Source organism: Echinococcus granulosus (genome assembly GCF_000524195.1).
Source record: "Echinococcus granulosus chromosome Unknown EG_S00011, whole genome shotgun sequence".
Lineage (NCBI taxonomy): Eukaryota > Metazoa > Platyhelminthes > Cestoda > Cyclophyllidea > Taeniidae > Echinococcus > Echinococcus granulosus.
The window spans coordinates 829,327-848,079 of NW_020170391.1; the positions used below are offsets into that span (position 1 = coordinate 829,327).

The following is an 18,753-nucleotide window of genomic DNA, read 5'->3' on the forward strand; positions in this document are numbered from 1 at the left end:
GCTTTTATTCTAAAGTAAAAAGTATAATTCAACCATTTCAGGCACCCGTGCTCTAACTCACGCTCAACATGTTACACGGACCTTGCGTACTGCTGGGGTTTTGCTTCATTTTGGCCCTTACTCAAAGCATTGGAATTGTTATAACGTATGAAGTAAAACAAGAGAGCTTCTTAATGGGTGTAAAAGTCAGATAAAATTCCTACTTGATTTAACTTAGCTAGGGAGGTCTTCTGATCTAGCTTAATGCAAAAAACGTATTACAGTTTATAGAACAAAAAGGCTGCGAACTTCAATTGCAATGACGTTGACGGTCATCTCTGCTGGTATATAAGTTGAATTACTTGACACGATCTTCAGATAGTCTTTTAACACTTCCAACGCACAAGTTGAGTGGAGAATGATGACTGTACGTGCAGAAAATGATATGTTCATGAGCTTTTACGCAGGTAACCTACATGGAATCATGGTCGAGCAACTTAGATTGGCGTAAACGACGATGCGTGGCCACGCTTATTAAGGGAGAGTTGACCACTGCGACTTCGGGTGTCCATTGTGTGTGAGAACCAATTCAAGCGGAAGATACTTTTTTGATGACCTAACTTCAAGGATCAGGTAGAAAAAGATAGCTCGTACCGAGCAAACAGTGAGGCTTCGAAAGTGAACCAACTAATATTTAAGATTACGGAGTATATTCGGTGCTGCCGCGATTTTCATTTATCGATGTAAGTTTCAGCTATACAAGACTGACAGCAGCTAATGCGGTTGCCCATGCGTCCTAGATACATTGTCAACAAAAGGCCACCTACGATTTAGGTTAGACGCCATGGTAGTCACGTGACCTTTGCAAATGGAGAAATGTATCAACAATCTCGTATTTCAGAATACCTCTGGTGCAAATGCTGCCTGCATAGCACTAAATATAAAGTTACCTCTAGCTTATCGATATTTCTTACCTATGGACAATTTTAAGAAAAAAAATTTATTCAATGGAAAGTTTTGCTCGAACGACAGGAAATGCAGAATTCACCCCTCCGTCGCCTTCCAGCCGTGTATTTCCGATACACTTATCGTCAGATTATACGTGCATTTTTAGCAAATATTTTTTTAGCATGAAGTATGGCGAACGTTCATTTCCATCTATGTGGTAGTCTTGGAGATGTCGCACTATGAACTTGGTGCCATTTTGTATCACCGTGACAATCTAATAGAAATAACTTAGGGCTTAGTCACTAAAGCATTAACTTGAGACTTTAGACGAGGATAGTTAAGCTTAATAATCATAAGCAAAACTAGTTCTCGACAGCTTCTAGCGCCTTTTGGTATATCTAGAGTCACTTTACGTGGAGCTAGTATCACATCATCTACAAAATAGGGGATAATTTCAAAGAATCAGACTGGAAAAAAACCCAAAAACAACTAATGTTGCCATCTTTTTGTTCAGCGAAAAGGTATTTATCATTATGTGATTTCCACAGCGCTCTGAGGTGGCTCCACAAAGTTGAAACAGTTGTCCGCTTTCGTCATGATACTTTCGTGGTAGTGTTTTCTCTCCCTCCAGTGAAATATTTGTTTTCACAAAGCAATAAATCACTCCAAATTATCGAATGAAATGACAAAGAACGGGAGCATAACTCATCTTTCTATTAAGAGAAATAATTACTTCAATCTAGTTTACACTGTTTCTAGAACCACTTTTATCCTTAACGCTTTCTAAAGAAAAAATTCAACACATTTGGCAATTTCGAGAAATTATTTCAAAAAGTGGGGACGGTTCCCGCTACATCTTCCATCAATCATTCTTATTATGATAATTATGTTGCTCATTTATAAATGAGTTGCTTATTTATAAATGATTGGGTAGTATAGGATTAGAAGGTGGAAGTTTGAGCTTGCCTCATTAGCACCACTGCCACAAATCCAACAGGACTTGCACTCAGTGCACACCCAGGGATAACAAAGGCGCTGACTGTTGGGGGTGCGAGAGCAGTTCGCAGCGCCACCGTTGCGATACCGGAGAATGCAGAAGTGATGCACAGGCATTCCGCAGCCGAAGCACCGCGTGTACGATACACCCTCTCCCTCCGTTCCCGAATCTCCTCCCCCACCCCCACCACTACCGCTCTCCACATGAGTCTGGCAGTAGCCGCACGTAAAGGCGTCAGCGGAGTATTGGGCTCTCCTATGTCTCAGCATGTTTTTCAGCTCGACAAAACTCGGTCTGCCGCCATTGTAGGGCCGCTGTTGAGGGGTATAGTAATGGCCAGAGGAATCGCCATAGGGCTTGTACGAAGTCGGATGTAGTTGGGCGAGAAGGCTATGAAGTGGTTGTTGGTGCTGTTGTTGCCGAAGAAGGGAGGAGGCCATGTGGTCCATGGAAGCAAGGGCTGAGGACGCGCCGTAGTAGGGGTGCTGATCGTAGGGCGGTGGGGGCGGTTGGTGACCCGACGAGGTAGGAGGGGGGCGGGGGGGGAGGGGGAGGATATCCAGAGTAGGGTTTTCCGCGTGGGCCAGAGGGGTATTCCATGTCATTCGGTGACTTAAGCTTGATTGGTGAAATATAGGAGCTGGAGTTGACGGAACTCAATGAAGATTCTGTTTGCAGCGGCTCACTACCTACAATAGGCGGCAAATCATTTAAATTTTTTCTGTAGAGAACCAAAGCGCTCTTAATCAGAAGTCTACTGTGAAAATGTACAAATTACTCTATTATGAGGCAGGTACATAAAGCACTTGGTCTTAATTTAAAAAATTGGCTTTTAAACAGTTGGAATAGTGCACTGGGCCTGGATACTTACTGCTGGAGTAGACACTGCGAGGATGAGGCTCCTCAGGGGTGTTGGCGGAGGGCATGTGGTAGGGATCGGACTCGCTCCCATCCCCCGGCGTCTGAGCTGCATTCCGTTGATTCACAATCTGTTGGTTTGCCGCCGACAACCCCCGCCCCTTGTTTGTCCCTCCACTGCGGTAGCTTGGGTAATTGCCTTTGCAATTCAAATCAAATGCAAGCTGCATATCTATGTGTCCTGTAGTAGATATTTCATGCAATTAATACCATGGATTACATTACTGGTACCACAGCTAAGAAACTTACACTACCCTGATTTAACCGTCTCATCGTTTTTATTTTGCTAACTCTTAGGAGATCAGATATTACAACTTCCTCACCAATAGCAATTTAAACAAAATAGGAACAAGGAAAACCATCAATCACTCCTACTGATGATTTTAATTTGTGGTGGATTGTTTAACACATACTTTTATTGTGGAAAATCAACATTCACATATATCCAAAAAAAGATAGTAAGAGACCAAATAACCCGATAAGGCCGATTACACATTGAGCACCACCACTAGCCCCGTCTTCACAATGGTATCTTTATTCATTGTTTGCACAAAATCACAACAGATCTTTACTAACACCTATGAACTTCATTATGAAAGTGTATCCATGCCTAGACCTACTTCTACTACGCTTATTTCTCCCATTGCGTCCTCCCCGCGGTCCCGTATTCGGAGCGAATCGATTATACTCTGAAGTAGGTATGCTTATCCTCGAAGCAGAAGCCGAGATCGGATTCCTCGGTGTGTATCCCGCATGCTGACTATGGTAATGGTACCTCAGACCTGCAGTCGATCGATATCGGGAGGCGCAGACCTCACAGACAAAGAAGGTCACCACGGTGGTCGGTTCCGGGGGTCCGCTACTGCCAGTAGGTGGAGGTGGGGTGCCCAAGGGACCGTGAGCGGTGCCTCCACCACTACTACCTCCACCTCCTTGGTTTGCATTCATTTCAGGTGGACCCGATGCTGAATTCGATTGCTGCAGCGATTGCGGCGGTGGTGGAGGTGGTGGTTGCTGTGGCAATGGTGGCGGTGTATTCGGTTGCATTGAGGCTGGTGGGGGTGGCAGGGGTTGCTGCTGATGGTGGTGAGGTGCCGGAAGTGGCGATGAATGATGTTGCTGATACGCCGGATTACTGTGTGGCTGTTGGTTGGACATTGTCGGTCGTCTAGGCGGCAACGATGATAGTGGTGACGGTGCTGGAGCCTGTGGCACGTCCGGTAGCATCGAATCTTAATATCGAGAACACCTCAATGCTGATCTCACCCTCAGTAACATAAAACGCTATTGCATGTTTGCTAGAAACATACTGCCTATATTGTCAGGACCGTTAACATGAGGATGTCTTTGAACAGCATTTCGCCATTCGAGATTGCTTGGATCGTGGATCGTCTCAGGAAGCATTCTCTTGTCCATACCACCAAATATAAGGGACTGCTGCTGGTGGTATTGTGGTACCATCATTAATGACGCCGTCGCAGACATTTGCACTGGCGTAGGCGCAGGAGTCGGTGGCGATGCCGGAGTGGGCGGCTGGTGGTGATGGTGCTGCGAAGTGGTCGGCGTCTCTGATCGGGGAACAACAACAGTTTCAAGGAGCTCCGGGACCTCAAAGAAACCTGAGTGAGGGTGGGGAAGCTTGGCAGGGAGACCATCGCTGAGCCCACCCGTCGATAGATTGGCGTTGCTGCGGTAGATGGCTTCGTCAGGTGGTGTGTAGGCATCTAGAAACATGAAAGGGACCCGTGAGAGGTAATTTAAAAGGTTCACTTGAAAAGGGGATCAAAGTTTTCGTCACCTGCATAACCTGTAGTTAGATTCTAAAAATATGACATACTTATAATCGGAAAATGGGATTTGCCTTATTTGATGCAATGTTTACGAAAATGATGAGCAAGTCCCAAACATCTAAAGTATTTCTCAAGTCATCAGAGTCAAAAGATGCCATTTTAGCACACCCTCTCTACGCGTGATGGCTATAATAACCAGTTGTTGTGAACGCCAACAATATTGATTTGGTAATTGTCAAGTTAACCATCCCGAGAAGTCTTAAGCAATTGATGAGGGATTCCTATCCGCAACCTATGAATTAATGCGCACGATTTCTCAGAGCGTCATTTTACTGAATGTCTTTAAGTGCAGTTTAACCCACCGGTCAGCTTAACCAGATATATCTGTTGCAGAAAGCTTCGAATTTTGAAGGTTTAATTATAAGATACAATAATTTCAAACAGGAACATTTGGGAATCACTCATAAGTGTTGCGTTTCTCTACTACCGTATGACAACGAAACAGTGCAAGAGCTATGAACTTACCTGGCGATATTTAATGCACCTAAATTGCGAACGAATTGGATTAAACCCAATTCATGAGTAGGAGAACAGCCTACTGGAGAAGCAGAAATAGAGTTCGAAAGTTAATTTCCTCTTCGCTTGAAAACAGTCTCTCTTATTTCACACAAACCTTAAATTAAAGAGTTTACTATTCTTCCCAGCTGCATTACCATTATCAGCGTGATGGACAAGTCAATTGTTTTCCACCAAAAATGCATAAAATGAAATTTAATACTTGTAAGTGGTAAGGATGCAAAGCATGTTAACGTACGGCCGGTTTAACTTACAACGATTGAGATTGTACCTTTTTTCCATGATTCGAACAAACTAAGGTAGGTCGCCGAGCCTTGTATTCCCAAATAAATATTGAGGATTTTTGAAACGATTGATACGAATCAAAATGAAGGGATCACAAAAATTAGTAATCACCTATTTCAACCACTGTTTGTGGGCAGCAATGTGTCAGCCTATTTCGATATAGCTCCTGTCTACTAGGCAGTGTACATTGCGACCAAAGCGTTGATCTTGGTATCTTTTAAATGACTAAATCGGTGGGTAATACTAGAACCGCTTTAATGAGTTAACCGATTTTAGCACTTAGTGAACATTTTGGGAAAAGTCTGATATGGTTACGTGGTTTAGGAGCGTTGGATAGTTGCATTCAACCATCCCACCCAGGCCTGTCATTTTGACAAGTGACCAAACCTGTGTGTGGTCTCATGTTACCCTGATACACAACCCTTCCTAATTCACCAATTCTGGACAACATATGTCCGAATAAATTGTTTGGTTTTGACATAGCAGTTTAATAAGTTTAGCAGCTACGAGATTTCATCCGGACTACCAGTAGTGCCCTGGCATGAAAAAGTTTGAGCAAGCTTTCAATGCCGCATTTACAATTCATCTGCGGGTGACTAAAAGGTAATGTACGGTTTTTTCCGATTACGAGATCCGTTTAAATTCGTTAGTTTGAATTCTCGTGAAGTTAAATGATACCTTGGCACCGAGTTTATCACCTAGGAAAGACATTAAAATCTGTTTTAATGTGGTCAAGACTTCATTAAATTGTCATAAGTAAACTTGTATTTGCCTCATAAGTCAAGTTCGCATTTGGTGCACCTTTAGTACGAGAGTCATCACCATTCAAGCTAACTTTAAATGCCATGAGTCCAGTGGATCTTTGACAACGTGGCGAGTAGATTTTAGAAAAATTATTTATCACAGCAAAATAGTGGGATTTGGGTACCCAATGTCAATAAAGGGAACGCCCGAACATTACAACTAGTAAATTTTTTCCGACCACCCATGATTGGCTTGTCTCACAATTAAAAAGATATTCTGATGGTCAGCAACCCGATATTAACAATCTCATCGTATGCTTTTGCTTGATTTCTTCATACACTGCTAATCTAGTGTCAACTATTTTAATGTGAATGCCTAAAGAATAAGAGCATTCTTTTCGCATCAGTGAGGAAATGCGTACACTGCGCCAGCTTTTATAACTCCCACTGAACCTGAATAACGCACTCAGTCTATGCGATTGCATCCCTCACTAAGTGTGCCTTATGTAATGTACTTTGTGATAAGGCGAATCCATTCGTCAAATATAATTATTGTGCAAGCACTAATAAATGGGTTATTGTGTCGGTAATTGAGTAGGTAATTGGCTGTAACCCCTATCGCTTCCAACGGAGTAATGGGTATAGCCAAAATACGTCCAGTATTCAAATTAGTCCACCCTTCGCATATACAGGCATGTCTGGTAAACAAGCACATTTCCTTCAATTAGCAGAGACTATAATCGAGACGAGAATAACTGTCTTAATGAATACATGGATTCAGCGAAACATCTGGAAAGCAACCATTTTTTCTTCCAGTATTTATAACTACACTTGCAAACGGTTGTTATTTACTTTGAAAATTAAAAAAAAACTTAAATGGGACCAATTGTGCACCTGGACTCTCCTCCTCATATCCAGCATCAAAACCCTGTAGACTGTTGCCTGAGTCGTCGAGCGACGTCCATCGGCTACTGTTGTCGTACCTTCCAGGAACGCCCCTCCTTCCGCGTGGCTAAAATTATAAAAGTGCGCAATTAATGCTATCCTCCTACACACAGTGTACTCTATATGGATAACTTCTTGCCATTCAAAATATCAGCTTAGTGTACGCCCTACATTACCGGCGGCTTTTTTAACAGTACATAATGTATTCTGAGCTTTGGAGACCATGCCCTAATAGGCGAGATCAGACGTGGCCTAATTTCGTAGCCAGAGTCACCAACATACCGATAATGAATAGCCCTTTACAGAACAAATTAGAACATAACAGTAAATTGTAATTGCTCGCGGTAAAGCTGTCATTTAGGAGTAATGGAGCATTTGGATTGGAGGAAATTTCCAAAGTTAACTAAGGTATCGTAAAGTAATTCTTGATGGTTCTCCGTTCTCTGCAAGCGTACGCAATGATAGGGTGTCTCAAAATTTTGACTAATCACTAAAAATCGGTAATCAGCCAAAACCACAGATTGCTTAAGTTTATGGACAGTGTTTACACAAATAAGTATAACATTAAATTTCACTGACTGGATACGTCTTGCAATCGCAATTCATCAAGAAATTGTCTTATTTCTATTCTTAAGAGGCGGGATCAACAGATCCAAAAAAGTAAGGAATTTTCGTGGAAGAGGCATCTTGAAGGTGGATTCACGCCCTAGTTTGAGTGAAATTGTATTTGCTATTTATGAATCTAAAGTCTGCGAAGCACCAATAATACTCACAAGGTTAATGTTCTCCCCAAATATACAATGTTATGTACATAATGCGATGAGAAGTAAAGTCCAGAATCGTCACTGATTTTCAGTATTTAATTGATTCAAATGCTTTCTCATTCATGGCTGTTTTCACCAACGAATCATCCACCTCGATTGTTTTTCAATGCACAAATAAACCTTCGTAATCACCCAGTAGAAGTAAAGAGATTGAAGAAAAGGAAAACAAGTCATAATAGGTAAAAGTGGGGGAAATTAGTCTAGGTGCTATTGTACTGACTGACTTCACCAACACATTATACAAGCTTTGTTCCCATTTGAAACAAGGAGAAAATATCTCCAACGAAGCTTGGATGAATATGTGAATTACGGGCTTCATATTTGATGGTGATCCAGTAAATAATTTTTGATTATATTCTTTTAGCGCATACTTGCGCATAGTGCTTATTCTGCCGAAATTTGTGAAGGTTTGAGGGAAGATTTATTGCCCTTCGTAGGCGCACGCGTCTGCTGCACTTTTACTCTCCGTGGCAGTGTCAGTAAACACTTGACGCACGAAATGTCGCATATTCCAAAATCAGCAGCCAATTTAAAACCCATTCCACTTTAATATTCTAAAATTCCGAAATTGCTTAACTTTATTAATGCCCGCAGGCAATAGTGTGACGAACGATACAACAATGTGTTGTTTTGTAAAGTCTGCACCAATTTACAGTTCAGTCTGTTTTCTAAACTACTAACTTCATGACTTTGTGAAGTGGGACTTGTTTACGTGCAGCGAAATGATAAGATACTCTATAGAAATGCCATCTGTCGTGGCTATTTTTTGCTCAAATCTAGACATCTAGTACTTAAGCTTTTGGTATTTTAATAGTTTGTTTTAGGTCTCTATTCACGGATGCGGAAAACACGTCGGACAGCCGAAGTAGGCAACTGCGCATCTAGCTCTCCATTTATAAAGCTTTGACATTTTGTGCCGCATTAAAAAAACAAACGTAAACAATCCAGCAAAAAGTAAATACAGCCTTTAGCATTGCCATTTGTTAATTCCCATAATTATTTAATTTTAGTGTTACTTTCTACTCACCTTTATCCCTCAACGCCCTGTTACACTGTACCCAATTGCCCTGATAAACCCATTATTATCAAATTTATGAAATTTTCGTCAGCGAAATTGGTAGATAAACCACCGTGATTTATTTATTTACTTACCAAAATCTAGACTCATTCCATTGTCGTACGTGTAACATTTTAAATAGTTATTTCAACGAAATTAGCAAGATCCCTCTCGTTAGGCAAAAAAATCCGTGGGGATCTTACCAATAGGCGGAAGCATGACCGATTACTAGAAATAAAGAATGTAAAATACTACAGTTCTAAAATGTACGGAAGGTGGGTAACGCTGTTCTTGGGCCTCTCATGTAAAATGAGATGTCAAAAACGCTATCCCACCGAGAAGGCGATAAGAATTGAGGGTATATTACATTTTTACAAAAGGCACATTCACCAGTAGCAATAGGAAAGCTGGAAAATAGACCTTTAGAGAGTAACTGTATTCCTATATAGTTAATGTACATTTACTATTTCCAAATATTCCCCACCAGTCGAGCTTCATCCTTACTTTCGGAGTTTTATTATCAGGCTCCAAACATTCTAATATTAATACTCGGGAGTGGATGCAGAGTTGCAAAAATAAGGCCTCCCAGTGCAATCCATATCCAACCAAGTTGGTTATGCTGATGTCTCCCTAAAAATATTATGTTGACGGTGATTAAAATGTACTGATAATTTCAGCGTGGAAGTCAGACTTGAACTAATGCATCGTCATATTTTACTTCAAAGTAATCTTCTCTCACCGTGATGCATCTTTCAGGGAGTTTGGTTCAGTCTTAAACCCCCTTAAAGTTATTTTCATGCAACTCCTTTGGGGTTCACAATGAATTGCTTTCATGGCTGCGATTAAAAGTAGTGAGGAATCGTTTAGTTTAACTGCACGTCTGTGAGGCGGCACAGCCTTCGTCGGTATCCATCATCCTACCTATACTTATGAATGAAGCCCCTTTGCAAGTCTAGAAAATTTCCCGCCATTAGAGTTAATTATTTGTCTCCATTTTTATGGTACTGTGTTTTATTTACTTCACTCAATTAGTTTTTTATCACAAAATAGCTCCAGCAATCATATCTATATGCACTTTAACTGAACTAATCATGCTAGATAAGACTAACTTACCATTTAGTAAAGATGCACAACAATGAGAGGAATTACTGAGAATTTGATGAAAAAAGTTCCAAGGAATATAAAACTTTCTGTCGATGTTACTGCACTTTCTAACCTCAAATGAAATGCGGCAGACTAAAATCATATATCAATAAGCGCTACCAGTGAAAAAGAGTACGGAACACAGAATCGATTCTAGTGGAAGACCCACGCCCATCACTCACCCGACCACATATTCCTACACCGGGACGTCTGTGGTAGCGTCGAACCACGCTGGATTTTTCGCCCATCCCTACAATTCGTCGACGAAACTTCAACTTGGAGCGTTCCGGATCATCATCCTCAGCATAACGTCCCCCATAGCTATCGTAGCGTTGCCCGCTGAAGTCCTCCAAAGAGGGTGATGCTTGGGATTGCTGCATTTCCCCAGTCGATAGCCTCCTGTCACCTCCATTCGAGGCGGTTGTCGAGTTGTTAGCAGAGTTCTGAGTCACCGAGGACTGACAGGATCCCTCACCTGAGACAGAGCCGGTTAAGGAGGCCTCCGGATCGGTCGTGGAGATGCCCAGAGATGGCTGTGGTGGCTGCGGTTTGGCTAAGTCGTTAGCGGGCACCTGGGCTCGCGAGACGGGGCCTCGAGCTACCAAAAAATTGAATAAGTTTCCTCAGATGCGACATTTTTGGCTATGCTTATTGATTACACAATATCCAGTAAGTGCACTATTAGCTTGATTTACTATTCGAGGAGATGGTTCTATCATTGTTCCAAAACAACAATTCAAGCGGAAATGCAAGGGACACGTTGTGTCCTGAAAATGGATTAAGTCTATAGATTGAATTCTATTCAAAATTATGTATTATGAGTCAGGTGAGAATTTCCATAGAGGTTTCAACAACTAAAACTATTTGCCTTTGTTTTTTTTACGTGGTAAATTTATCACCTGGTATTTTGAGAAAACTAAAATCGTGTAGTGAAAAATTGCCTTGGTGTTTGCGCCAATGATAATTCATTTCAAGCAGTAAACAGTTTAAATTATTCAAAAGCAGTACAAATATGCAAACTGCCTGACAGGCTATTTTGTCATTCCTTAGTTATTTTATTACCGCAATTTGTGCACTTTAAATAAAAATAGTCTAAAAAGAATAATTGCCGCAGGTATATCAATGAAGGGCCGGAGATCCTTACAAGAGTATGTATGAATCATACTCCTTTCATTTGAATAATAATAATAATGAACAGCTAGTATAAACCCGCCTTCAGGCACGTAAGAACAAATCAACTCTTAATCTTCCAGCCTATCTTCTGGTTGTTGTTTGAAGCGTAAATAAATAGCGAAACTGAAGTCAAAGCGGACGAATTGTTTTCTTGCACAAACCAATAATTCCGTTATGGATTTCAAGCTACATCCGCCAAGTTATACCATACACCCCTAGCAGTATCATGCAAAGTTTCGTTTCAAGTACAACAGAATTAACAGAATGGGTGGGTAACGTAACGAGTGCTAGCTCTGGCGTGCAGGTCTAGGGTAACTACCCGGTGTCGTATATTTTCGCGATTGCATGAATCAATTGCCTTCATAATTCCGTGGGCATATTTTTTTGAGAAATTGTCTGGACAGAAAAGCCGCTTGCTTCCGTGGGTGGAGTAATTAAATTTAACTGACGTGCGAACAGCTCGGCGTGAAGGTGCACGCGATCTTGGGAGGAACCCCGCAAGCCTCTGTCACCATCAGTGGTTCTATTAAGCTTCCAGTAAGTAAAATGTTAGTTTGAATCGCAACTAAAACAACTCAACATATTTACTCCCACTCTTCAAGTTGCGTTTTCGAATATGTTACTTGAATGTTACATTCAATCTAGGGGCAGAGCTTGGCTAATTTAGGTACACTAAACTATTTTTCTTTAGAGTGTTTAATGTAGTAACAAATAAGTTCAAGTCCTCAATTTAAAAATACCAGCATTTCAATGCTGAAATATGAATTTGATGTAAACAAATGCTATAGTAAAGCCATAATAAAGAAGATAAACAAGTAGATCCAGCCAAGTGCATAATGTAATTAAAAAGTATTTAGATGCAATTTTAATATAATTTACCGTTGGACGAATCTGCCCCCACATTAGAGCTTGGGAATGGGATTGTTTGGAACATGAAAAGAAGTCGAGAGCTTTCGAGACTTTCGGTGATTCTTCGTTTCAGGCCGGGTTGTAGTCGCCACCTATGTCGCCGATATGTTACAAGGAAGTGTGGTCTCGACACGGACAAACCTAAGGTGATACGGTAAAAAAAGAGATATTTGATCTTTGGGTCGTATCGCCTTGTTTTGATTAACTTACAAACAATTTGAAAAGGTTGAGCATAATTATCGTTTGATTTGGAAGGTTAGAAGCGGAAAGAAGTGTGCTTTACTAAGACTGGAAATGTATGCTTAAGTAACATAGCAAAATAAAACCGTGCTAAATTAACTCACTTTATATGGGGAAAAAGATCCTGTTTCACGAAGCTTCATTACACAGAAAATAACCTTGTCGGTGCATTTTTACCTTTCTGCCGACTGCATGCCCAAACGGTCGACAAATAATCCCTCCGCGTCCACTCGCTCGCCCGCCCGCCTGCCTGCCCATCCGTCCGGCCGACGGTCCAGCCGCCCCCTGGCCCCCACCCTCTCTGCCTTCCGCCCACCCTCCCTCTCTTCCTCCCCTCAACCGGCTGACTAAGCCGACAAATAGGGCGTGCGCTACGACTACGGCTTGAAGCACAATCAACCAATCAGTCGCCATCAACTCTGAGGCAAAAAATTCAAGGTCACGTTGGACGATTCGTCAAAGTATGCAATGCGTGTTAATCGATATGACCACCACTTGCAAAATCGTGTGCCCCTTTTTTGCACTTCAACACATCTTAAGTCGCCCCCTCCTTACCCTCACAACCGTGATGATGCTACATCGCGGTGTATGCTTTGCCTTTATTGGTAAGAATTAACTCGATCCGGCATGCTGTGGTGCTCTTTTTCTGGTATTCAAAGCGTGTACAGGCTTTGGAGACCATAATGCACTTCAGGTTGCATGATCTTGACAAATGATGTTTCTGCAAATCATAAAAGGTTTGCCTTATCAATAACCATTTTAATGACCTTGTAACCTAATGACCAAGTTCAAATCGATTAATTCATTCCCCATGATCGTTATGCCACTGGTGTTGCTTGCAGAGTTGGGTTTTGAGTGAACAACATATCGTGAAGTACGTGAACACTCTAAGGTCAAACTCAAATGGCCGACCTCTTATCAAGCCTTTAAACATATGCATATAAAGGCGAGAACAACAACTCAACAAAGCGAAGATACCCTAGAATGTTCCATGCATATAAACCCGAGAGCTAAATAAGTTGCAACCCAATTTGGTCACCCATATGCGGTAGGAAGATACGTGTATGCTCTCAGTTGCATCAATTAATGTCCCGAAGGTTATTTTGCTGACTCCAGGGCTGAGCATAACAAAATGATGCAGCTTAGACATCGCGCAGGTAAATTCTTCCTTGCACGATCAAATGCATCTTAGAGTAAAAGTCATATCAGCCATAGGGAAGGAAATTTTCAAAAACCATGTACTGGAAAGTTATAAATAGTCCCTTAATATGTGCATGAAGTTAGCTGAAGTGGTAGTGCTGTAATGATTGATAACCCATTCATTTTATAAATGCTCCGCCTTTGGTCCCGCCTGTCATCTCCTGTGCATGAGAATGTCACCATCGAGTTAAAAGGCGGCGTTTACACGCCAGCGTCTACCAATAGGAGACGAAACGGGATGTTGGCATCTTGCTCAGGGCAATTTTGGCCTTATATGGTAAATCGACTTATAGATGTAAGAACAACCATTTTATTCATGAAATCAAAGCGATTAAATTGGGAATATGAGATAGTTTCACTTTGGAAAATCCTTTCTGGAATATTTTCTTATTGTCCTGTCCACGGATTCCCCTTGTGGTAAATGGAGAACTGATGACTAATTCATTTCAAGAAAATTGCGTTTATTACTCACGAAGAATTACACTGTTTAATAAAGACTTATCTTCATTAAGGTGTTGGATAAAATGCTAAAAATAATTTAAAAGTATTTCTGCCATCATATGATCCGCTAACTCACTCTTTAAGTCATTTAGTCAAATGTCCCATGATTCTATTCCCTTTCTAGTTTTTGTTTTGTCTTATTAACCTTTGCCATTCTTAGCGTAATTACTACAATTTATACATGACAAAATTGTTCATTATGGTGCATAGGAGGTTACGGGAAAAATTTGACCCGATCCACAAGAGCAAAACATTGAACCCACTGATCAATTACGCTACATGATGATTTGGTACCGAGTGATTGATTTAAAAACAGTAGCGGTTAAAGGAAAGTTTTTTTCCGCTAGCCTAGGAGTTTCATGGAACTCTCTACCACAGGTGTGATCAGCAATGTTTTCGTTCAACACAAGCTAGGTGAGTCATCGTCAAGTCCTCCAATTGGTCACCGCGTCAACAACAGCGACGTCGGGTGATGCGTCTTCGTGTGAGTTTTGACTGACTTGTTGGAACGTAGTTAAGGCTGCGACAGTACCACTGCGCCACGCGTCTGTAGTGTTCCCACCCGAAGAGTACACCCTTGATGAAGCTATTGGCTAGCAGTCAACACAATTCCCTCAAGTATTATAAAAGGCACTGGTTGGTCTACATTCTTAATAGGTCTTAGTCTTAAGTTTTTAGAAAAGTTTAGTACTTTTTCATGATTCGTGCCTACCTATCAACCATTTATCTACTAATATTCGACTCGATAAAATACAGGCCATTTGGGTTACTCGTTTAGTAAGTTGACACTCAGGCTGTTGGTGTGAAATTGGCAGACAGTAAAGTCTGAACGAGTGCCTTTTAATACATATTAACGTGTCAACGGTCTACCGGTTCAGACGTTTTATTGACGGTAAATTGCGTTATTGTGCGCTTCAAATCTTGCAACAATTTGAAACTCTGGAAAGTGAAGTCAACCCTTGTCTTTTTTGCCGACGGTTCGTCTTTAAAACGAATTTGACTTACAAAATTCTTTCATATGTAGACTTTTGCCTTTAGGTGTTACTTGGGCCTCACCAATACACACCATTTATTGTCTGAATACAGTGAATCGCCTCTATGCGATAGCAATGTCTGCCAAAACCAAACGGTACTCGTGGAGCTGGAAACCACAAAACTAGAAATTTTATGACAGTGACGGTGATTAGTCGCCCTTGTGATTGTTTTTTGTAAGAGCCAATTTTCCTGTCATCGAAAACGCCCCAATTGAACTCATGAAAATGTCATTTGATTTGATAATCAATAAGTAAGAAACACTAGATACGTTTTGTATTTGACGATTTGGTGATGCAACTTAGGTAAAGAAGCTTGGAACGCACTTAAATATTACACTTGTCTCGAATACCGTTTATGGGGATAGTGAAGCTCTCTGTGATTCAGTAATCAGACAGGCTACTTGGGTTGGTTTGCTCAAAGTGGTATTGCGCTTCTACTACTGCTGGAAGATCTAAGCTTACATGTTACAAAATGTCAGTATTTTTTGTAGGAAGATAGATGGTAAAACTGTAAGGATTATGCAAAAGGCTGGTAACTCTTTTCCAGTTTTTTCCATGTGTAGCGTGAACTAGCACAAAGTTCATCCAGCCGACTTGTAGTATTAGTATTATTGACCTGAGTGAGAGCTGCCTTCTTCAAGTGAAAAGGCATTTTGGCATTGATGAGCCGTATGAACGAACGAGAGAGTAGACAAGTGGGATGATAGTTGAGAAATGGGCCTACTTTTGGTACGAGCTTGCACGGAGCGATGCAACCAGGGCGCTGGACGCTGAGCTATCTGTGTCGCAGTGTCGAAGAAGTTGAGTCTGTCCACCCTGCCCTTGCGGAGTCGTCGATTGAAAGCGCAGGCGTCTGCGAGGATGGAGTCATAGCGTAGCAGGTCGGGAGCGCTTGCGTTCGAGGTAGCCGCGGCTGAGACCAGGTCGGCTGGTACTGTGGAGACGGTTGCCATGCCCGCGCGCGCCACTCTATGTGCTGTGTCGGTGTACCGTCTGCTTCCAGTCCGTCTGAAAGGGTACGTGGAGGTTTAAGGGGGCGTGGGCAGAATTCCTATTGGTCCACCAAAGCCAATGAAAATTTGGCAACGCGCAGCGCGGCGATATGTAGTTGCCCAATTGGAAAACTAAAGGGACTTTTTTCTCTTAAAATTTACTGGGCTCACGGACATCACTGAAGTGCAGCATTTTTTTTTTCATTCAACCTGTACGTCACTTCATTAAATAGCTGACTATGATCTCCCCTAAAATGCGGAATTTGAATGTTTTATTAAAAACATCTGCTTGTGCATGGAAATATTTTCCTATAATCTTTATTACTTTTGGTAAAAAATTTAGCGCTCTCAAAGAACCAATCACACCACCAACTAGCAATTTCGAAAACAGCTTCATGTACAATATGCCAATTTTTGGAATTCGCATAACCATTTTATACGTACATATCCGCACGCTAGTCCACGGGTGAAAACAGTCAACTATTTCCAGTATATCACTTATTCGAGTGGCATGAGGCAGCTAACAATGATCCAAACCGCCCGCATGCATCAAGTTTCATCAAGAATAAGTTTATTCACAATGCCTCACTGCAAATAAGTTGGTTTCTTCAGGGAAAGGGTTGACAAAAATTTTAAAAAATAGGTGTCAATGAACAAAAAAACCTCGCAGGAGCTCAAATTTTGTTATTTAAACAATTTCAGGGCCATATTACTCAGTTCCAAATTTCCTAATTGTCATATGACCATGCCTATATTACATGCTATACCGCCGTCAATGCATCAAGGTACCAAATTAAAAATAATTATTTACAAGAGCTCAGGAGTTGCAAATGCCAACAAAATATTACAATGCTAGCATTAACGAGTGAGGGTAGCTGTTTTGACAAAGGTGCACTGTTGTGTGTCACCCAACCAACGCAGTCGTGCTTTCATTAAAAGGTCAAGTAGTTTGCGTTTACGAGGCAAATTGTAGCCACTTTCTTTGAATAGGAATAATGAATCGTACTACGTAATGCATTGATAGCCATTACTGCTAATTTCTAATTAGAATGGGTAACAAATGAACACCTAGTATGGTTTTACCTGTCGACAGAGGAATAAGTACCAAACGAGTGCCAGTAGCGACTGGTTTGAATTCAAAGAGCTTTGAAACGTATTAGCTGTTGTTGTGATGGCATTTTAACCAGCATTTCGCTTAATTATTTGGAGGTAGGGAGTCAACTCTAGAGCACCTCTGAGATCGAAACTTCAAGGAATAATCGCATAATTGCCGAAGAGCGGCATCTAATTGCCTGCCGGCTTCGAAAAATGCATCGAATAGAAAATTCGAAAGCATACGACTTTACCTTTACAAATAAAAAATACTCCATAACCACAAGTTGGTAATTTTATTCCATGACAGACAGACTAGTTTTCCTCGCATTTTAAACTAAAGGTTATTTTCCTGTCATAAAACCTCAATTTCATGCATATCTTAATTTTATTTACTTCTTGAGGTAACATCTCCAGTATTTATACAGATAAGGCAGGTAGATTTATCTAAATCAAAAGCAGTTCCAAGATTCAGAGAATTTAGTGCGATAAGAAACTCCAAGTTTGCATAGCACTAGCACAGTGGAATTTGTTCCGGTTTTAAATATCGTGTAAAGCCATAGCCGGGTGAGAAGCCGACCCAAGTTCGGCTGAAGTGTACAGTTTGACTAAACACGTTTGCTTCTGGGTTCCTACAAAAGTGTCAAAACGCACCAGGCCAATGTCTGATTTAGCTTTTAATCAAGTTCAGGAAACTGTGCAAACTATCCCCGGACCCGAGAATAAAGTGGGAGAGTAAACGATTATCCATCAAACTAAAGGGGATACATGGGTCTTGGAATACAACAATCCAAGGGAAGATAGTGAAAATCCTATCCCTGGTTAACCCTTAAAAGTATATGGAAAATGTCTAAGTCCTTCGTAATGGGTCTCCACAAAAGGTCTACCTTGTTAAAGTATTCTTTTTTTACTTTAAATCAGGCATAGAAGCAGTATAAGCTGACGAAGAGAACTACGGTTGGATTGTGATTTACGCATTCGAACCGACAGTTAATAGTAATGGGAACCTGTATGCTCTTATTCATTAAGTATTTCACCTTTTAAACCTTATTTCCGAAGCTTTTCCGAAATTGCCCATGAACCCAAGCACTAACTATAGGAAATTTAACTTTCCAAAAGTGTTTGAAAAGCAGTACCAATTAGCGAGTCACCTTATTGGACAGTCATCCACTTTTGGTTGAAATCGAACTCTCAAGGCCACTCACATCTTAAGGTTATATTTGCAGGGACATAACTGGGACCTACAAAGTACATACCATTGGACCACTTGCTCATTGATATGTATGAAGACGAGGCGAGAGGCTAAAATAACTACCCACACATCCAGATGCCGCTTAGTTTCCCGCATTCGCAAATTCACCTTTTCAGCACAGCAGAGTTGACCGTTACAAGATAGTGGCTCACCGA

At 41.2% G+C, this 18,753-nt stretch overlaps 1 protein-coding gene across 1 annotated transcript; it reads right to left on the reverse strand. All coding sequences in view use genetic code 11, as the record gives it.

Annotated features, from left to right (window-relative positions):
- Positions 1 to 1,215: 1,215 nt before the first annotated feature.
- EGR_02464 (hypothetical protein) lies at positions 1,216 to 12,124 on the reverse strand (the record flags this gene model as incomplete). The annotated part of the gene is made up of 9 exons (XM_024491713.1): positions 1,216 to 1,361; positions 2,796 to 3,023; positions 3,463 to 4,074; positions 4,153 to 4,566; positions 7,131 to 7,248; positions 9,567 to 9,692; positions 10,388 to 10,803; positions 10,867 to 10,972; positions 12,119 to 12,124. The coding sequence occupies 9 exons, from the start codon at positions 12,122 to 12,124 to the stop codon at positions 1,216 to 1,218; spliced, it is 2,172 nt and encodes a 723-aa protein (XP_024353864.1).
- Between the last annotated feature and the right edge of the window lie 6,629 nt (positions 12,125 to 18,753).